The following is a 19,838-nucleotide window of genomic DNA, read 5'->3' on the forward strand; positions in this document are numbered from 1 at the left end:
ATAATTTTATAAAATTATTTATTAATTTTTTGATTAAATTAATATGATTGGATTAAATTAAAATAAAATAACTATTTTCTTATATTTAAATTTTACTGATATATTTATTTGGTATACTCTATCATTATTTCTAAATGGAATCTCATTTGTTTTTTTTTACATAGGTAGTTGCATTCTTTTTATTCATTGCCGCTGCTAGTGCAGGCTATATTGGTGCCCCCTTGGCTTATACTGCCCCAATAGTGACAGCCCCTATTGTGAAGACTGCCATTCCTGTTGCCACATCCTACCAAAACACTTATAAGGTAAAAAAAACAGATCTCATACCGTTTCAAATTTATAAAACATGATAATAACAGTATATATGTTTATTTGTTTTTCAAACGTCATAAAAGTATTAATTTTTGCGACGTGATATAGATATAAAAAAGTCATTTTAATGCCTAGGCATAAAAGTAAAGCACTTTTACGCCTAAGCATAAAAGTATAAAAATATATTATTAAACTGACATAAAGTGTCAAATTCAACGAGTGTAACCATAGTTTCTGGATATATAATTACTTACAAGGTATTACTTTTAAATCTTTTTAAATTATTTGCAACGTTTGAAATGGTTGAAAAAATTATTAATGACGTTTGAAAAAAATAGTATCTTCTAGTAGGAGTAAACATTACTTTTTGTGCCCCCCCTGTAGTGTCAAACGTATAGTCTTGTATAATTTTTACTCCTAATAAAACAATACGAATATACTATTATTTTACTATATTTATTTTCATTATTTTGTTTTTTATGTGGTTTTTGTATTTATATTTTACTTCTTTTTTAGATTTCTGCTGCTCCTGTTCCAGTTGTAGTTAAAGCAGCTCCTGTTATTGCTGCTCCAATTCACTACGCACCACCTGTAGTTCACTACGCTGCTCCTACTATTATTAAGAGCCCTCTGTTGGCCTACCACTAAATGAGTATTAAAGAAACGAAGACTGGTTGTTATTTATGATGAGAATTAAGGAAGAATTTTAATTGTTATTTGTAACTTGCCATATAATTCATAATTTGTATTAAAAAATATTAAAAAAAAGAAATACAAATCTATATAAATATATATTGTTTAAAATTGTATAATTGTTTTCAAAATACTGTTATATCTAATACTGTGTAATATTTATATCAATAAAACCCAGTACTATTACATATATTTGTTTCTTTACTTAGCTTGTGCCGCCCCTATATTCTAAATAAACGAGGGAGTGGATAAAGTGTCGGCAATATGTCGATGTATATTTAAATTTAGTTTTATATGTACATTTCTTATGTCCCATTTTAATTAAGTTTTTTTATAAAAACAAAAACAGCACTGAACTGTCTAACTGAACAGAACAATGTAGTGAAAATTTAAGATTACAGTTGCAAAAAGGTAGTGGCTCGACGTCCTACCAACGTAAGAATAAGGAAATCTAAACAACGTTGGAATTAGGAAAACAGACGACATTTGCATAATGTTGGAATAGGTCCTGAATGTGACGTCGGAAAACTCCTTATTGCCCATCATTGTAACTACGTTGTACGAATCACCTAAAGATCACTTAAGCAAAAAAGTTACAAGACAACGTTTATTCGACGTCGCAGAAGCTTTTACTTTATTGTAGTACCAGTTCAACGTCGGCACAACGTTACAACAACGTTTACATTTATTTTAATACCTAAGGTATGGAGCTAACTATTTTTTGTAACTAATCCAACGTTGTGTTTAGTAAACATGTGGTCGCAAGTCGTGAAAATGCTACTTGGGAAGACTATCAAAATTGTTTTTCAATGATATATCTTCTTCCTATACCTAAACTTTACGGTTTCTTAAGTAGATCTATTTAAATATTAACAATTCTATTATTATAGATTCGTTCCAAGAAAATCTTTACCATGACAATTATTCATAATTTATAAGCACAATATGATTGGAAAAAAATAGTTAGTCATTTCCAAGCCAAATGGGCGCAGTTTTTTTTTGGTCATACGGTATTTATCTAGACTTTCTATTACAATATACAGGGTGAGCCTTAAATAAGTGCAAATATTTTTAGGGATGGTATGTTTCGACCCCAGAAACACGATTATGTTGGTTTTTTTCGTGAAATATTTTTTTGGAAAATTTGGAATCTTTTGAAAAAAATTTTGGATTTAAAGTTTTTTTACCACTATTAAGATATCTTGTACACTTCTTCGCACTAAAAGAGGTTCTAAAAAGAACAATGTTCGACTGCAAGGTCTGCTATAGTCTATAAAATGAATAACTTTGAATTTTGACCGTTATTTTTTACCAACATGGCAAATATAAAATCCCTCTGTCTAAAAAGTCACTGATATTCTTTAAATTGAGTGCCCGAACGAATCAGATAGGTAACTCTTTTTACTTTCGTGAAATAGAAAAGGAAAATAATAAAACAAGTGACAGTTCTTCCTCTTCTTGCAAAAATCAACACGAAATGGCATAATTGTCAAAAGTAAAATGTCATCAGCTTTTGACATTTCTAAATATCAGACCAATGCCGTCTCTAATAGAACAGCCTTGGAGGGAGATTTATGACGTCACGCTAATTAGATACGGATTAATAAATATGTTGTAGAATACATGGAAAACATAATTATTCCTCGTATTTCTGGTTTGTATTTTAAAAATGATATAGTTTACATGAAATATACATAATATACAGTTAATAAATATATTATATATACCTATTTATAGTAATAAATACTTTGACACATAAACTATGAACCATACAAATGCAACAAATGTTTTACAATATACAAATAATAAATAGGTACATAAGATAATGGGTAAAATGTAAAATATATTTTAAATTTTGGGGTTTGAAAATCGATCTAATTTAACAAAAAACATTCAACATATACTAATAGTGATGTATTATTATTTGCATTCACAAAATTTATATGTACATATATTTTGCAAGTATCAATGTTCGAAAAATTATATTTGAAAATAATACAATATCATAGAAAAAAATACGTCAGCGATGGCTATGAAATTAAGATCGCTGTCATTTTATAATGTAAAATTATTCTAAAATTTTTGATTTTCTTGGGATTTAGGTTCGGAAAAAACGCTGATTAAGTTTTCATTTGGTTTTTCATTATCTTTTTTGGTTTAAAAAAAACGTTTCGGCTAACATTATAGCCTTCATCAGTGTGCTGTCATATAAAAAAAATAGTGTCGCATATAATCCAAAAAATTGCATATAAAATATTTACACCACACACCACATAATGTTTACTGCAATTAATAAACTAATATACACTTGTCAAAAGATGACCACATATTTTTTAAAATTATTATTCTTAACACTAAAACTATCTACGTTGACTATGGAGTACGATTTCAGCCATAGTCAAATATAAGGAATAATTATGTTAGCGTGACGTCATAAATCTCGCTCCGAGGCTATTCTATTAGAGACGGCATTGCATCAGCATGGCCGCAAGTTGCTAACCTAATAAAATTAACACTAGAAAAGCCCGCAGGAACTGTCAAATATAAAGTTATTCGTTTCACAGACTATAGTAAACATCTTTAAGCTTAAAGTATCACAAAACCATTTATTTATTTAAACTAATAACTAAAGTGTCAAAACGAATGACAATGTCAGAAAATAAATAAATAAATGCGGCAACTTGACATTTTTTACAGCAGAGCTACCACCTGAATCCCCAGCGAGAAGTTTAAATTCCACTTAGTCAGCACTGTGCCGAATATGTCCATGGTTGGCAACAATGAATTTAAAAACCACGCCCTCGATGACGTAACTAGAAATTTATTCGATATGAACCGTAGTCTAAGAAAAATAAAACAAAAACCATTATTATCATACCAAAAGCATTTTATTATAAATACAGAACACGATAAGGAAACAAAACAAAAATTCAACAAGAGTAGCTACATAAGTAAATAACGCTGCTCATAGCACAAAACTACTAGAGCAGTGAGCGGTAATATCATCAACCTTATTGAAGTTATTCTCCACCACCTCCAGACTCTTTCTTTTCGGGTTCCTTATACTTCAGTTTGATTTCGATCTTCTTGGGATGGTACGACCTCAGGTTGCCTTCTATGTAAGATTCGGCTTTTTTCTCTTCTGGACTCGCCTCAGTCTGGACGATGCCCACCACCACGATGGCAACGATGAGGGTGAGGAAAAACTAGAAAATAAATTATGTATGTATAGATAACTTGAAGTAAAGGATTATTTTTGCTTAAGAGCTCATTTCACTAGTCCAAAAAAGTAGCAAAATAAGCGTTCGTCATTATTTAACGTTTTATGTAAAACCGGCTAGGTTTTTTTACACAAATACACAAAGAAAGAAATTAGAGATAAAGGATTATAATATATCCGTATTGTAGCACATTTTAGACAACTTCTTTATTTTTAAGATTTTGATGGTCAAACATCAACAAAATATTCCTTATGTTTGGACTAAATTTTCTCGAAAATAAAGACATAATTTAAAGTTCCGTTACAATACGGAAATAGATTGAAGTTTTGTGATTACAGTGATATATTATTTATATGGTTTGGTAACAAATTGCTCGTTAATTTATAGCAAATGCTGAAGCTCTGCAAACCTTAATCAAGCCTTAATCAAAGCACGTGTGTTTGGAATTTTGGGTATGGACTAACACGACAGGATCGAGCTAAACCTTAGGCAGATTTCTGAAATATATTTCCTTCGGCTATACACCCGCTTTACCCTACCCCTGAGAGCAACTCGAACAGTACAGCGTAATAGACTCTTAAGGGACTTACAAGAGAGCATATTGGGCAACATGTTGGTGAATGGAATTTTCGTCAACAAGTTTCTTAGTGTGTGTGTTGTTTGACCAATATGTTGCTCAAGATGACTTTTAGTGTCTGGCCCGCTTTAGACATCATATAAGAGATATTATTCACAAATACACTTCCCCAATAAATTAACGCACCACAAAAAATGTAACCAAAAGTTTAAGTTAAGTTTTTGTCAAAACCACTTATCCGATTTGGACGATTTTTTTTTGAATGATAGGTTATTCTTTCCACAATGTTGCTATACTAACTGTATTTTGATAGGAACCCTTTTTATACTAATACCGGGTGTAGCAATTATAACGTGTTTTTTAATAAAATTTGTGACACCCTGTAGAGTTGATCAGTTACAGTATCAAGTTAAAACTGAAATCACATTTTAGCCTTATCTTTTTTTTACATTTTGTTTTTTTATTTACTCCATTATCTTCCTTATTACACGAGAAACAACATTTTATAGACTGATATGATTTAATATTGGTTTTAATTAACATTTTTCCATTTTACTCACTAAAGTAAGTAGCAGGCTATTGAAAAGCACGGATTACCAGTAAATGTCAAATAGAGATGCTTGTTGTCAGTGTCAGTCGTTTTCGTCCTTTTATTATATCAAAAATATGCAACGTGCACGTGAAACAAGAAATCTTACTGGCGAAGAACGTGCTCAAGCATTAATATTGTCTGAGGAAGGTTGGAGCTACCGAAGAATTGGTGAACGATTTAATGTAACTCACTCAATAATTTCAACGGTATAGAGATACTGGGAGTAATTGTCGCAGGCCGGGACAAGGCAGGAATCGAAGAACCAATCCGATTCAGGAACGTTTTTTAAAACTCTCAACATTAAGACAACCTTTCGTAACAGCTCGGACCCTTCAAACTCAGCTCAGAGATACTAATGGTCTACAAGTTTGCACAGAAACTAGCATCTCTATTTGACATTTACTGGTAATCCGTGTTTTTCCATAGCCTGCTACTTTACTTTAGTGAGTAAAATGGAAAAATGTTAATTAAAACCAATATTAAATCATGTCAAAAAAACTAATAAAATGTTCAACAAAATGTAAAAAAAAGATAAGGCTAAAATGTGATTTCAATTAATCGATACTGTAACTGATCAACTCTACAGGGTGTCACAAATTTTATTAAAAAAACACGTTATAATTGCTACACCCGGTATTAGTATAAAAAGGGTTCCTATCAAAATACAGTAACTGTACCAGAACTGTTTTTCTTCTCAAGTACTAACTAACTTAAAGCTTAAAACGGAACTCAATAATCTAGAAGATTCTATCCTGGAATGGAATGGGAACCTGGAATGGGAATCCTCCAACACTAAGACACTGGAAGAAATTTCTCAGAGCTTACGTCCCAGAATAATCAAAGATTTTCCTTGATTTAAAAAAGAACAATCTTCGAATTGTCAACAATTCTTAACAGGACACTGTCTCCTCAATGCACACATCAGTGGATTGAAGCTGAGAAACAACGGCGAATGCAGATTTTGTGGGGAAAATGGGGAAACACCACAACACCTCATCACTGAGTGTGCCGAAACGACAACCGTTCGTACCATAAACTTTGGTACGGCTGATATCAAAGATGGAGAGCTGGCCTCTGCAGATCCGTCTCAGATATTGGCTTTTGTCAAAGCTCTGAAACTCTATGATGAGTTATAACTCCTTAAAACTGAAGAAAGGAGAACACACAATAGATCAGTAAGGTCGCGGTAATTAACCCACCTCCTAAACATCCTACTCTCACAGTGTGATTTAAGAATCACAGTATCACTCATCCCTAGTTGTATTTGTCACGAGGACTTATTTTTTAGTAAACAGTGTTTCAAAGTTTAATAGAAATTGGTTTGAAAAACTTGTAAAAATATTAATATATAACTAATATATATCTACTTACCAATCTGTGCTTAAACATTGTATTGAAGGGGTTGATTCAACTGATATTTTCTTATCAGAAACGAAACCATTATATACTCCAGCCTTTATTTCCCACTATCAAAATTCTAAAATTAAAATACAACAAAAGCGTATTCACTCAAGGGATTAATGATAAAAAAGAGTATCTCAATTATATTAGTATTTAAATAGTAAATTAGTATTTACGGTAAACTAAAAAGACTTTAGTTAAATCAGACATAGACGTAGTTAGTGCAGAAATAATTAAAGAAAATACCAAATTTTCAGTCATATTTTTTATATTGTATTTTAATATTATATCAATTATTATTTTTATCACTGAAAAAAAAACTACTGCAAAATTTACTTATTACTTTTTTGTTGATGTTTAATTATGAACAATTTTGAATTTTAAAATGTTGATCATCTCACACACTGGTCAAAGGTGAAGTATTCTATATTTTATAACTCTAAAATTACATCTATTTACTGCGTACTGTTCTAAAATTGTCCATGTATATTCTTTTTGTAATTTTAAGGACTTAAATTTTTTTGAATTGTATTATTTGTATTGTGTATTTTTTGTTGTTTGTATTTTTTTGTGATTTTGTTGTTTGTGAGTGCTTTGTCGATGAAGCTGTTTTGGCTTTTTGTACAATAACGCGTTGTTTGTTGTTGTTTGTTATCTGTTTTAATAAATTAGTCGCAATTTAGCTTGCATTTTTATGTTTAGATCTGATTTGATTATATTAGAAAGATGTGGTTATTTTGATTATTTTTTCTGTAAGTTTCATTATATAATCAGCTCAACTGACGTTCTAGTACGCCACTGACTGGCTAAGTTATTCCAATTTGTTTAATATTGAACCAATTTTAATGATTATTCGAAATTGTCACATACATAATTAATATTCAATCTGGTTCGCCTTTTTGGTCTAGACGAAGGTTGTCCCAAATCCCTGTTAATTTTGAAAAATCTGAAATTTATTTATTATGATTAAGGTCTTTGTTAACGGTATTTTGTCTTATTATGATACAATATTTTTTTAGAAGAAGGTTTTACTAGAGTAGTCAAACATGTCTTCAGATAAGCTATGAGAATCAACATTATATCAAAAACATCAACATCCAACTTCTTCGACAAAAAGAAAAGTTAAAATACCAGAATATTTACAAGAAGACATCTATTTCATTAAATGTGGACGGAACTAACAAAATATAACAAAAAAAAACAAAAAAATAAATAACAAAAAAAATTATAACAAAGTTATTGAATAGGTGTTTCCATAGACACTATAATATAACTAACTTGGTTTTACAAGAGATCTCGTAACTTTTTGTAGGTAAAGAACTGCTTTGCGAGAGTAGGTAATTTTTACATTTTAAGTTTTTGATAATATAGTAATTTATATATTATATTTTTTTATTATGAAAAAAATATTTAATTTTTCGTGTTATCTGCCTAAAGTAGTAACAAATTCACAGAAAAATTGTGTGATTTATTAATTGAAAATGACAAGTGGTATCAGGGTTATTCGCTTGCACTTGGTGAAAGTAGAGCAAGTGCATTGTTGCATTTATCGCACCTAGATTATCGAATTTGTCAATTAAAAATAGCTTTTATGAATGAATAATATAAAAATGATTGTGTCTTATTGTCGTCTCAGTATTTTATTCATGTTTTATTAATATCCTTAATACAATATGACCGATAAAAAACGGCGTCAGCAATGGCTATGAAATGTGAATCGCTGTAATTTTACATGTAAAATTATATGGGGAATCTCATCGATCGTCATTTCCAAGCCAACTGGACGCCGTTTTTTTATCATACGGTACATGATTGCTTAAGCCAAAGATAGTGTTAACTATAATATTCTTTGCTTAAGCTAAATCATGTCTTATTTTTTTGTTTCAAATGCATTTGCTTGTTTAGAAATGGTTCATTGTTCGACAGTAAATACAATTAACACGTGAATTAAAATGACAGACTAAAAACTCTCACTGTCAGGAATCCTTTCCTTGGACAGACTATAAATTATAATAATGGTATAAAAATATATTACAATACTTAAACATTATTTACAATAGTCTTTAACAAAACAAAGATAATTTTTATCAAAACAATACTGGTCCTACTGGAGCTGGAATCGCAGGTGCTGCTACTAAAGGAGCTCCTAAAGCATAGGGCGATGCTACAGCATGATTTACAGTGTTAGCTGTGTAAGATGAAGCATAGGGGATGGAGTAGGCAGCCGGAAAAGCTGCAGGGACTGCAGGAATGACGCCTCCCAGACAGCATGTTGTGAAGAAGGTGACTAAAAAGACGATAACCTGAAAATGTAGATTAATTATTTTCAATTCTATTGAAAAGTAATTAAAAAAAAAATATTAATAATAAATAAACATCTTAATTCACAAACAAACAATAGGTAATGGGAGATGGGAGTTTTATTAACTCCTATCCTTCTCCTATGAAGGGTTTAAAATGATTACCAACTATTATTTCATTTTATTTGATGTGTATTAAGTAATAATTTTTACTTACGACAGTTCTAGAAACCATTTTTAATAATTTATTTCTTCTAGTTGATAGAATATAAGTACTATGTCATCTTCAAATATTGATCGACTATTTTATACTGAATCAACCCCCAGCAAAATATTTACAATGCAATGAAATATTAAATATGAATAACAGTGGGGCAATAACACTTTTGCAACGGAAAAAAATACAACTGATTATATCACTGTAATGTTCCCATTATTGTCATTCATTAAACAGAAATGTCGTAAAGTATTCGATGATGAATACTGATTAGATCAAGTTTGATAAAAGAAAAAGAATAACAGTGAATATTTCACTGTTTTATATAATAACTGTCGTTTAAATTTCGTTTTTTTCTTTAATTTAATTTTTATTTCTTCTGTTTCTTCTTTTTCTATTTTTCCTCTGTCATAACTAACGTTCAGAAATAATTAATTTAATTTTATAAATTATAAATCATCAATACTTCTGCAGAATATTCTGCAAAACAGTTCGTATAAATATATGTCCTAAAATGTTAGATTTCGGAGATACAGGGTGTAGAAATTTCATTTTTATTTCGATTTTTTCCAAATAATTTCTGAAGTAACGTGAATATTTGGATGAAAATTGGTGCCTGAGAGTTTTTTCATATGAGAAATTTGATTTTGATGCCAATATGACTCCTACTTGTAGAGGGCACCACCTACATATTTTTTAACTGGTTTGGGTTGTAATAACTTTTCGTCCGTACCCGTATAAAACTATTAAGTAAAAAAAAATTACATTTACGACGTTTTGTGCATAAAAAGGGTCTCTTGGTAAAAATCGCTACGAATAATGGTTCTCGAGATATGTATTTGGAATCGAAATTATGAATACCTGTCATCATTGACGTGTTGACTAAATAGTTATTAGACTAAAATCATAAATTTGAAATGTTTTTGTACCAAAAGTTCAACAGAAACTGTTTTATCATCATTTTTTGATGAAAAATTTATGATTAATTTAAAAAATATAAAAAGTTCCCAAATTTGCCAATAATGACATGTATTGACTATTTCCATCCTAAATATCTTGAGAACGGTTGCTCGTAGCAATTTTTAAAAAGAGGCAATTATTACGTAAAAAATCACGGAAATGTATATTTTTTCACCCAGTAGTTTTATACAGGTACGGACGAAAAGTTATTACTCTCCAAAACAGTTAAAACACATATAGGTGGCGCGATCTACAAGTAGGAGTCGTACTGACATCAAAATCAAATTCCTCGTGACAAAAACCTCCCAGACACCAATTTTCATTTAAATATTGACGGCACAAAAATTAAACTTCTACACCCTGTAGCTCCGAAACTAAACATTTTAGAACATGCATTTATACGAACTTTTTTACTTATTTCTATCTGCAGAATATGCTGCCAAAGTTTCCGGAATACAGTTGAGACCACCCTGTATATATTTTTTTAATGGGTTAAACCTTATTCTATGTTTGAGTGATACAATATGTTATATTAATAATTACGCTTACATAATCTTGATAATTTAATTCTAATACATAATGGTATTGTAAAGAACTCGTCTGCATATACATACAAGGAAGCATTACCAATTGTCTGACCCTTGTTAATGAATTTTGAAAATCCTGTCACGTACGCCATTTTTTCAAGAAACACGCACCACTTTCACTAAGTGTATCAATAATTGATTTTTGATTTTTAACAGGTATATAAACGAAATTTTGGCACTGTTTGTTATCAGTCGCTTAGTTTATCGTCAAACCCTTACAACAAATAATACAAAAAGATGTCTATCTTAAAGGTACAGTTTTTGTTTATTTTACAGTTAAATTACAATTAAAATCAATTTATCTTTTACAGATTGTAGCAGTTCTAGTTTTAAGTCTTATCTCCACCATATCCTGCAGCGTGTTAGCCCCAGCTGTAGCTCCAGTAGCTTTCAGATACACACAAGTAGCTCCACCTAGTGTCCTACCATTCTCCGCCCAAGTCAGCACTTTTTCGAGGAACCTCCATGTTTTCGACGCTCCTTACGCTGCTGGAGTTATCCCTGGACCTCCTGCTATCGTTCAGAGAGCTATTGTTCCACCACCTGCAACTCCAGTGTTTCCAGCTCCTTTTGCAGCACCCGTAGCTCCTTTACTACCTAGAATAGCTTCTGTAGGACCAGCTATAGCTCCTGTAGCGCCTTTTTTGCCTAGAGTAGCTCCTGTAGCACCTGCGTTAGCTCCTGTAGGTCCGGTGTTACCTTACAACGGATTTGGTGGATTTGTGGGTCCTGTTGGGAGGTCGATACACGCTGTAGCTCCTGGTTTCGCTTCTGCTCCATTGTTAGGATAAGACGTCGGTTTTTAAGTTATGTTTTTGTTTGTTGTAGAGAGTGTACCTATTTTTATTGCAAGTGCCAAAGTACCTTTTAATGTATACTTAGTTATTTTTAATTTCTATAGACTGAATTTGTAGTCTAGTATGAGTTTACTATGTATACAAGGTGTCTCAGATTTTAATCGGGAAATTTTAATAGACGATAGAACTTGCAAAAATAAAACAAAGTTCATATCAAGTTGTAAGATTTAAAGCTTCCTTTTCGAGATACAGGGTGTTAAAGTTACTTAAAAAAGAAAAAAATTTAAGATATTTGAAAAACTGTTTAATCGATTTTGATATAACTTGACCCATTTATAATACTTACTATGGGACTTAATTTGATGTAATTACATTTAAGTTTAATGGCCAGGGGCGGCGGTGGGGCATCACTGTTAAATTATTTTAAAGGAAAAAATAGGCACGTCACTGCTTTTTTAGAAGTTTAGTATTATTTTTAGATTTAGTAATTAAAAACATTATTTTTTTGTCTCCTGACTTTTTTGTCTATCTGACTTACTTCTTGCGAAAAAAAATTAAATTCATTTATTCACTCCACCCTGGAGTGTTTTTTCGCAAGAAATAAGCAAGTTAGACAAAAAAGTCAGGAGACAAAAAATAATATTTTTAATTACTAAATCCAAAAATAATATTAAACTTCTAAAAAAACAGTGGCGTGCCTATTTTTGTCTTAAATAATTTAACAATGATGCCCCACCGCCACCCCTGGCCATTAAACTTAAATCTAATTACATCAAATTAAGTCCCATAGTAAGTATTATAAACGGGTCAAGTTATATCAAAATCGATAAAACAGTTTTTCAAATATCTTAATTTTTTTTTTCTTTTTTAAGTAACTTTAACACCCTGTATCTCGAAAAGGAAGCTTTAAATCTTACAAGTTGATATGAACTTTTTGCTTTATTTTTGCAAGTTCTATCGTCTATTAAATTTTCCCGATTAAAATCTGAGACACCCTGTATAATATGCAGAAATAAATATATTTTTGATTTTTTTTAAGAACATTGTTTCTATTAGTTTATATATATATTTATAAAAAATATACTTTTAATAAAGTGTTATTTTTGAATATAATTGAAGAAATGCTATCCACATACTATACGTCATTTACAAATACTTTTTATCATGACAACTACGGTGTGATAAAAAAACAGCGTCCAGTTGGCTGGGAAATTACGATCGATGACATTTCTCATATAAATTTACATATAAAATGACAGCGATCTTCATTTCATAGCCATCGCTTCATTTCATAGCCATCGCGCCGTTTTTTTTTTTCGGTTATACGGTATGATTTTACAGCGAAAATGAACAAAAAAGACAGGTAAAAATTGAGAAAGAATAAATCTCAAACTATATATTAAACAGGTATATATGTTATATTTAATAAGAGTTGACAGGTTTTATAAAATCTATCAGAAAAATAATATATATATATATATATATATATATATATATATATATATATATATATATATATATATATATATATATATATATATATATATATATATATATATATATATATATATATATATATATATATATATATATATATATATATTATTTTTCTGATAGATTTTATAAAACCTGTCAACTCTTATATTATATATATTATATATATATATATGTATAATAAAATAATATATATAACATATATATATATATATATATATATATATATATATATATATATATATATATATATATATATATATATATATATATATATATATATAGGATGTGATAATTAAAAGAATTGAATTTTTCATTTTTATAAATAATTTTAAACAGCACATAAATTTATTTTGAACACCCTGTAGCATCTAACTCAAATATCTTTAACGAATTTTTTTATTCATTTCTATAAAACTCCTCTACCAAATTTGAGTACTCCAAAATTAAAAATAATAAAGTCACTGACAGTTTTTTAGCATAATGATATATAAAATTTTTTTAAATAAACTGAAATTTTAGATATCCTTCTAGTTTCAGGGATATAACATTATTATATAAAAAAAAGTTATAATAAAATACAACTTTATACAGAACCCAAAAATAAAAAATAATGTTACCTACCTACAAAAAAATATATCAGCTTCATTTTTTTGAAGCATCCTGTATTGTATACTCAAAAATAATTGTCAGTTTTATGTCTTAACATTCCTTAAATAATTTCTACTTAACATTTATTTTATTTTGTTTAGCACCAATGTTTTATTTTTTACTTAACAATATGTGTTTAAATCGTATTTTGGCCATTATTTTAAAATAATTAACTAATTTCTAATAGATTAAAATTACATATAATCTATATAATTAGAATATATTATTATTTATTATTATATATTTTTATACTATTAAAGTATTTAAATTTTTCTAATTTCCGGGAAAAAATAGTATAGGATATGCAACCAAACAAACAGAATATCTGCGAAACAGCATGCGCATCTAAGGGATGAAAACAGAGGTTTAAACATAATTTAACTGAAGCCCCTGTGGCCTAATGGATAAGGCATCGGCCTCCTAAGCCGGGGACTGTGGGTTCGAGTCCCACCAGGGGTAGTTATCGTTTTTTTAAAAATTATCTTTACTTTTTGCAATCTGTATAGTTTTCTATACTCGTGCTAATTTGAAAAAAATCATTTATTTCTCTTATTGATAACCGGCATAATTTTTTTATTTGACGTATTATTTATAAAATCTAAATTGATGTTACTTACATTTTGTCAAATAGATAGGCATAATTAAATTTAGAATATAAACTTTGTTAGTAAATGAGAGATTATGTAAAACATACAATCTCTCATTTTTTAAAAGGTTGAATTTTTTGGCAGAATATATCATAATAAAACTATCTTTTTAAAATTATAGAATATAGATCTATCTCATGACATAAAGTATTTGTATGTTTTCAAACAATTTTCAGTAAAATAATAAACTATAATGCATTATAGGATTGTCCCTCATTCATAGATTTATTTGAAATTTGTTTACTACTTGTTAATACTTTCATAAAAATATATGATTTCAAACCTTGTTTTATAATTTTTCCACCGAATAAAGTACCTATAGCACAGAATTTCTGTATATTCTCTGCTATAGGTACTCTCCAAAAAAGCAATCTTTACATTTATAGCAAATTTATTTAATTAAAAAAAATTAAACAATTTAAAAGGAGGCAAATTTAAATTTTCAAAAATAACCAATGGCAATTGACAGTTTTTTAAAATAGTGGTGTCTACTGCCACGCTCAAGTAATTTTTTCCCAATCAAACTTGTTCCGACCATAATCTGAAACTGAAAAACGGACAGCTGAAAATTGATATTTTTATGTAAAATCAAAATCAAAATCATTAATTTCAAATAAAATTTTTCAAAATTTAGCCAATAGATGCATTTTTATCGAGATATTTTTGTAAATGTCAAAATTAAAATTCTAACGTGGCAGTCAAAATCAGTCTCAAAAATCAGTCAATAAAAAAAAATGTGATATTGTAGAGCAGATGTGTACAGAAGACAGAATTTTTAAACTGAATTTTTGACTGAATGTTATTCATTAAAAATATATTAGAAATAAGAAAAATATAATTAAATGCTTGAAAGTCGGTTAAAAACATCCAAATATTTTGTTATTTTGGTTCAACCTACACAAATAAATCATTTAGTACAAAAGGACTAAATCCAAAAAACCTTTTAATACAAAAAAATCAGTCACTATTTTTTTCGCACATTCATTTACACTCTAAAAGTAAACAGGAAAAAAAACTTTGTAATTTACATACTTTCATAATAGATTGTTGCAGCAGATCACCCATATTTGTATATAATGTTGAATGACGATCTTTTTTATTGTTAAACCTCTGTGTTCGCAACCATTTTATATTTTGTCTTTTTCAGGCATTAATATTTTTTCTAGTTTCACGTAAGCGTAGATTTAGACACTACCATTAGAAAGTATTCTAACCTAAGAAATACAATGGTCGTCTTCTAAAAGTTTATTTTTCTTTATTATTTATCACCTTTAATTTACAATCAAGATAAATGCATTTCAAATTCCCCAAAAGTGCACGTATTTTTTATCTTTCCAAATGATTAGATCTGTTCAACTTATCATCAGACACAATATTAATAGCATTGCGATAGCTCATTGTATCACCAATATATTTCCAATATTTTTGACCAGGATGGCGAATACTTTGTAATATTTTACCCATTAATATATGGCTTAAATGTATCTAACTATGTTTGTATTATTTATTTCAGAACCAGTCAGGTAAAGCATCTTCTGGACAGGCTTAATACTGCCGAACAACAAGCCAGTGCCCTTCAGATTGAGATTAAAGATATTAAGTCTGAAATAAATACTTTGAGAGATGCAGCTTCCATGATGATTGATGCCGACGATCTATTAAATTGTAGTACGTTTTCAGCAAAGAGACGAAAAAGTGACTCAACAGACTCACCTATGTCTGATGCCGGTTTTAGTAAAAGACCCAAAGGAAATCTCCCTAAAGAAAATGACTATGTTGTAGTCTACACTGATGGGGCCTGTGAAAATAATGGCAAAACTAAAGCCAGAGCTGGCATAGGAGTGTGGTTTGGTGATGATCATTCTTTGTAAGGTAAAAAAAAGAATATTAAGATATATTTGAAATGTTTTGTTTACAGGAATATATCAAAACCTGTGCAGGGTAGGGCTACAAATAATACGGCTGAAATTCAAGCAGCCTGTGCGGCTTTAAAATTAATTAACGAATTAGGTAATGCATGGTTTTTAAAACAAGTAGGTATTTTAAATAAGAAAATGTTATTTGTTAGGACATAAAAAGGTGAAACTTTATACAGATTCAGAATTTACAATAAACTGTATCACGAAATGGATGAAGAACTGGAAACGCAATGGATGGAAACTATCCAGTGGAGGGATGGTGAAAAATAAAGAAGACCTAGTAATTTTGGATAATTTGTGTCAAAAATTTGAACATGTCGACTGGGTAAATATTAATTTTTGCTAATTCATTTTTAAGATACAAAAATTCTTGTTTTTTTTTTGATTTTAGAAACATTGTCGTGGTCATGCTGGAGTGAAAGGTAACGAAGAAGCTGACAAGCTGGCCAGGTGTGGGGCTCAAAGGTACAAAGCACCGTTATAAGTGACTTGAGTATTTTTATAGGAGATAGAAAAATATATTTATTATTTGTGCTCAAACTTTTTATTAGATGTAATGAAATTATGCCTTTTATGTGATGTGATTTAAAATGAAACAATGAATTTTACAAAACTATTTATTTGATTTTAATACTTGTGGTTTATATATATAATTTATATATTAAATATATTAAGCATTATTTTAGATGAATTTGATTATACTGAAAAGTTTTGTTAAAAAATCATGGCCATTCTGTGTAAAAATTAAATTATCAAATAATACACAAAAATACCTTACTTATACCTTTTTAGTAATATAATATTGCTTATATTGTTTTGTTTTTATTGTGATAAATCGGAGTAGATAGGTAATATCCTGCATGAGTAATAATTGATATAAGTATAGCAAACTTTTTAAGATTAATTTTATATACTTTATGATACAAAAACGACATCCAGTTAGCTTGGAAATGACGATTGATGGGATTCCCCATATAAAATGACAGCGATCTTCATTTCATAGCCATCGTTGATGCCGTTGTCTTTTTCGATCATATTTATGGTAGGTATTTATCTACAATGATATGTATAAAATAAAAAAAAAACTTAAAAAATCAACAGTATTTTAATAACAATTTTTGATATTGTGTAGTACCATCACATTAGTAACAACAGAGAAGTATGTAAGTATATTAGTTTCTTAAAAATATATTTAAAGAAAACAACACCGTATACAATAACATAATATATTTCCTAGTAATATAGATTTATGATTTGTGCCTATCTAATCTATAGGTGTATTATTTTATATAATATACAGGTGTATTATCCTAAATAATCTATAGATTTATTTTTATTTGTGTTAAATAATACTCAACAACAAACCATTCCACACGTATAAATACATTACAGACTCCTCAACTACCATGAATAAAGCAGATGGTTATTTTGAGGTATATACTGATGGGGCATGTGTAAACAATGGCAAAAGCAATGCAAGAGCTGGTATAGGGGTATGGTTTGGTGAAAATAGCTGTTTGTAAGGTAAAAAAAATGTTTGAGATATATTTGAAATGTATTTTTGCAGGAATATATCAGAGCCAGTTCAAGGTAGGGCTACAAATATTGCAGCTGAAATCCAAGCAGCTTGTGCAGCTTTAAGAGTACTTAATAAGTTAGGTAGGTATATAATGAGTGAATTAAAAAAAAATATTTTTATAAGAAAATGTTGTTTGTTAGGTCATAAAAAAGTGAGAATTTATACAGATTCCGAATTTACCATAAACTGTATCACAAAATGGATGAATAACTGGAAACGTAACGGATGGACAGTATCCAATGGAGGGATGGTAAAAAATAAAGGAGACCTTGTTGTCTTGGATAATTTATGTCAAAAATTTGAACATGTCGATTGGGTAAATATGGATTATAATTTTTTTTAAGATAATTAGTAATTTTTGATTTTTAACTATAGGTACATTGCCCTGCTCATTCTGGAGTTAGAGGTAATGAAGAAGCTGATAGGTTGGCCAAGATTGGTGTTCAAAGTTACGTAGTACTGTGACATGAATATTTTTAATTACTGTTTTGATCACTATTATGTAAATTCAAACTGTATTGGTTATATTAAATATACATTATTTATTTTATATGATATACTTAATTTAAAGTACATTTTTAATAAATATTTTGAACAGAATGTTTTTTTATCTGATACAGATTAAGCATGACAAGTATATCAAAAGGATTAAATTGATATATATTTACGTATTATTGATATGCAGTAATAATAAAAATAATGCATATACAATATAATATGTATTTTTAGAGCTACTAGAGACTACCAGATAAATAGTATATATACTAGAATAACAGAACTATTAAAACTATAATATTAAAGTAGAATAATTTGCTTAATCTAGTGGCATTATTCGATAGATATACAGATAATAATGTGTGGCAGTATTATATTAAAACGTATTTTACTAAATATTGTAATAGAAATATTTTTCTATGTTTATTTTTGTTAAATATTTTATCTATTATCTATGAAAAATACAAATACGACAACAAAAAATTAGTATAATATCTACCCCCACCATTTTATTTATTACAACATCCAATTTATTATTATAATTAATTATAATAATTTTTAACGTTTTGAAAAAGTAATAAAAAAATAAAATATGCTAAAAGTTTTTATTATTATTCAGTTCATATTTAATGAATATAAATTTGTACAAAGCACAAAATGATATAATATATTTTTAAAAATTGAGCGCAAAGTGCGCCTTAATTTCCGCAACCAGATATACACAAAGCTTATTAATAAAAAAATACGTCTGGAAAAAAAATCGTATGCTAGATTGAGTAAAGATTGTGATGTAGAGCATAAATGTATATATTTTGTTTAATTTTTTTAAACAAATAATGTTAAATTATAATATGCTACTAAAATAAGTAAATTTATAATTAAGCATGATAATTGAAGAATTATTTTAGGCAAAAATTAATAAAAAAAATTCTCGTGAGGAGATTAAATATTTCGATTAACTTTTGTTTTTTTTTTTTTCGTTAAAACTTTGATGTAAAAATGGAATTAATGCAAAGATATATTAAAATAACAAAAACTCTATAGAACTTTTCTTGACAATTTTACGAATGTTTTTTTTAAATAAACTCATAATAAATTAGTGTATTTATTCAAACAAGGAAAAATAAATACAGTTGTAGCAAATAGTGTTATATTCAAATAATTATTAACAAATAACGATTTGTTTGTAATTTAAAAATATATCAGTCTTTTTTAATTTCTGCATATTACCTGAGCCTAATTCTGGATCATTAAAAGAAAATAACATGTCTATTCATGCAGCTTTCATACTTATATAAAAGTTCTCAACGTGTTAGATCGTTCTTAAAACAATACAAATACTCAAAATTATTTAAACTATCAAGATTCCATATAAAATAATAAAGTCCATTGCATC

The 19,838-nt window shown here is 28.7% G+C and overlaps 3 protein-coding genes and 1 non-coding gene across 5 annotated transcripts; all 4 read left to right on the forward strand.

Annotated features, from left to right (window-relative positions):
* The first annotated feature begins 11,049 nt into the window (after positions 1-11,049).
* Positions 11,050-11,858, forward strand: LOC115889966 (protein app1-like). The gene is made up of 2 exons (XM_030910063.1): positions 11,050-11,112; positions 11,172-11,858. The coding sequence occupies exons 1-2, from the start codon at positions 11,098-11,100 to the stop codon at positions 11,649-11,651; spliced, it is 495 nt and encodes a 164-aa protein (XP_030765923.1). The 5' UTR covers positions 11,050-11,097; the 3' UTR covers positions 11,652-11,858.
* Positions 11,859-14,188: 2,330 nt separating this feature from the next.
* Trnar-ccu lies at positions 14,189-14,261 on the forward strand. The gene has a single exon. It is a non-coding gene; the product is annotated as a tRNA-Arg (tRNA).
* A 1,388-nt stretch (positions 14,262-15,649) lies between these two features.
* Positions 15,650-17,048, forward strand: LOC115889965 (ribonuclease H1-like). The gene is made up of 5 exons (XM_030910062.1): positions 15,650-15,897; positions 15,963-16,316; positions 16,368-16,459; positions 16,518-16,693; positions 16,760-17,048. The coding sequence occupies exons 1-5, from the start codon at positions 15,788-15,790 to the stop codon at positions 16,850-16,852; spliced, it is 825 nt and encodes a 274-aa protein (XP_030765922.1). The 5' UTR covers positions 15,650-15,787; the 3' UTR covers positions 16,853-17,048.
* Positions 17,049-17,384: 336 nt separating this feature from the next.
* Positions 17,385-18,494, forward strand: LOC115889922 (ribonuclease H1-like). Of its 2 annotated transcripts, none has more exons than XM_030910023.1 (5): positions 17,385-17,410; positions 17,761-17,887; positions 17,936-18,027; positions 18,088-18,263; positions 18,323-18,494. In XM_030910023.1, the coding sequence occupies exons 2-5, from the start codon at positions 17,775-17,777 to the stop codon at positions 18,410-18,412; spliced, it is 471 nt and encodes a 156-aa protein (XP_030765883.1). In that variant the 5' UTR covers positions 17,385-17,410; positions 17,761-17,774; the 3' UTR covers positions 18,413-18,494. The 2 variants fall into 2 exon arrangements, with proteins under 2 accessions (XP_030765883.1, XP_030765882.1); XM_030910022.1 differs by lacking the exon at positions 17,385-17,410 and adding an exon at positions 17,412-17,531.
* The last annotated feature ends 1,344 nt before the right edge of the window (positions 18,495-19,838 follow it).

Source organism: Sitophilus oryzae, unplaced genomic scaffold (genome assembly GCF_002938485.1).
Source record: "Sitophilus oryzae breed Bouriz unplaced genomic scaffold, Soryzae_2.0 scaffold_857_pilon_pilon, whole genome shotgun sequence".
NCBI lineage: Eukaryota > Metazoa > Arthropoda > Insecta > Coleoptera > Curculionidae > Sitophilus > Sitophilus oryzae.

Bases quoted from the DNA above. Each gene is read 5' to 3' on its own strand.
- LOC115889965 (XM_030910062.1), top strand. From the start codon at position 15,788: ATGATTAGATCTGTTCAACTTATCATCAGACACAATATTAATAGCATT. The intron at 16,460-16,517 runs GTAATGCATGGT...GTTATTTGTTAG, and splicing joins AAAATTAATTAACGAATTAG to GACATAAAAAGGTGAAACTT. The intron at 16,694-16,759 runs GTAAATATTAAT...TTTTGATTTTAG, and splicing joins AATTTGAACATGTCGACTGG to AAACATTGTCGTGGTCATGC.
- LOC115889922 (XM_030910023.1), top strand. From the start codon at position 17,775: ATGAATAAAGCAGATGGTTATTTTGAGGTATATACTGATGGGGCATGT. The intron at 17,888-17,935 runs GTAAGGTAAAAA...GTATTTTTGCAG, and splicing joins TTTGGTGAAAATAGCTGTTT to GAATATATCAGAGCCAGTTC. The intron at 18,028-18,087 runs GTAGGTATATAA...GTTGTTTGTTAG, and splicing joins AAGAGTACTTAATAAGTTAG to GTCATAAAAAAGTGAGAATT.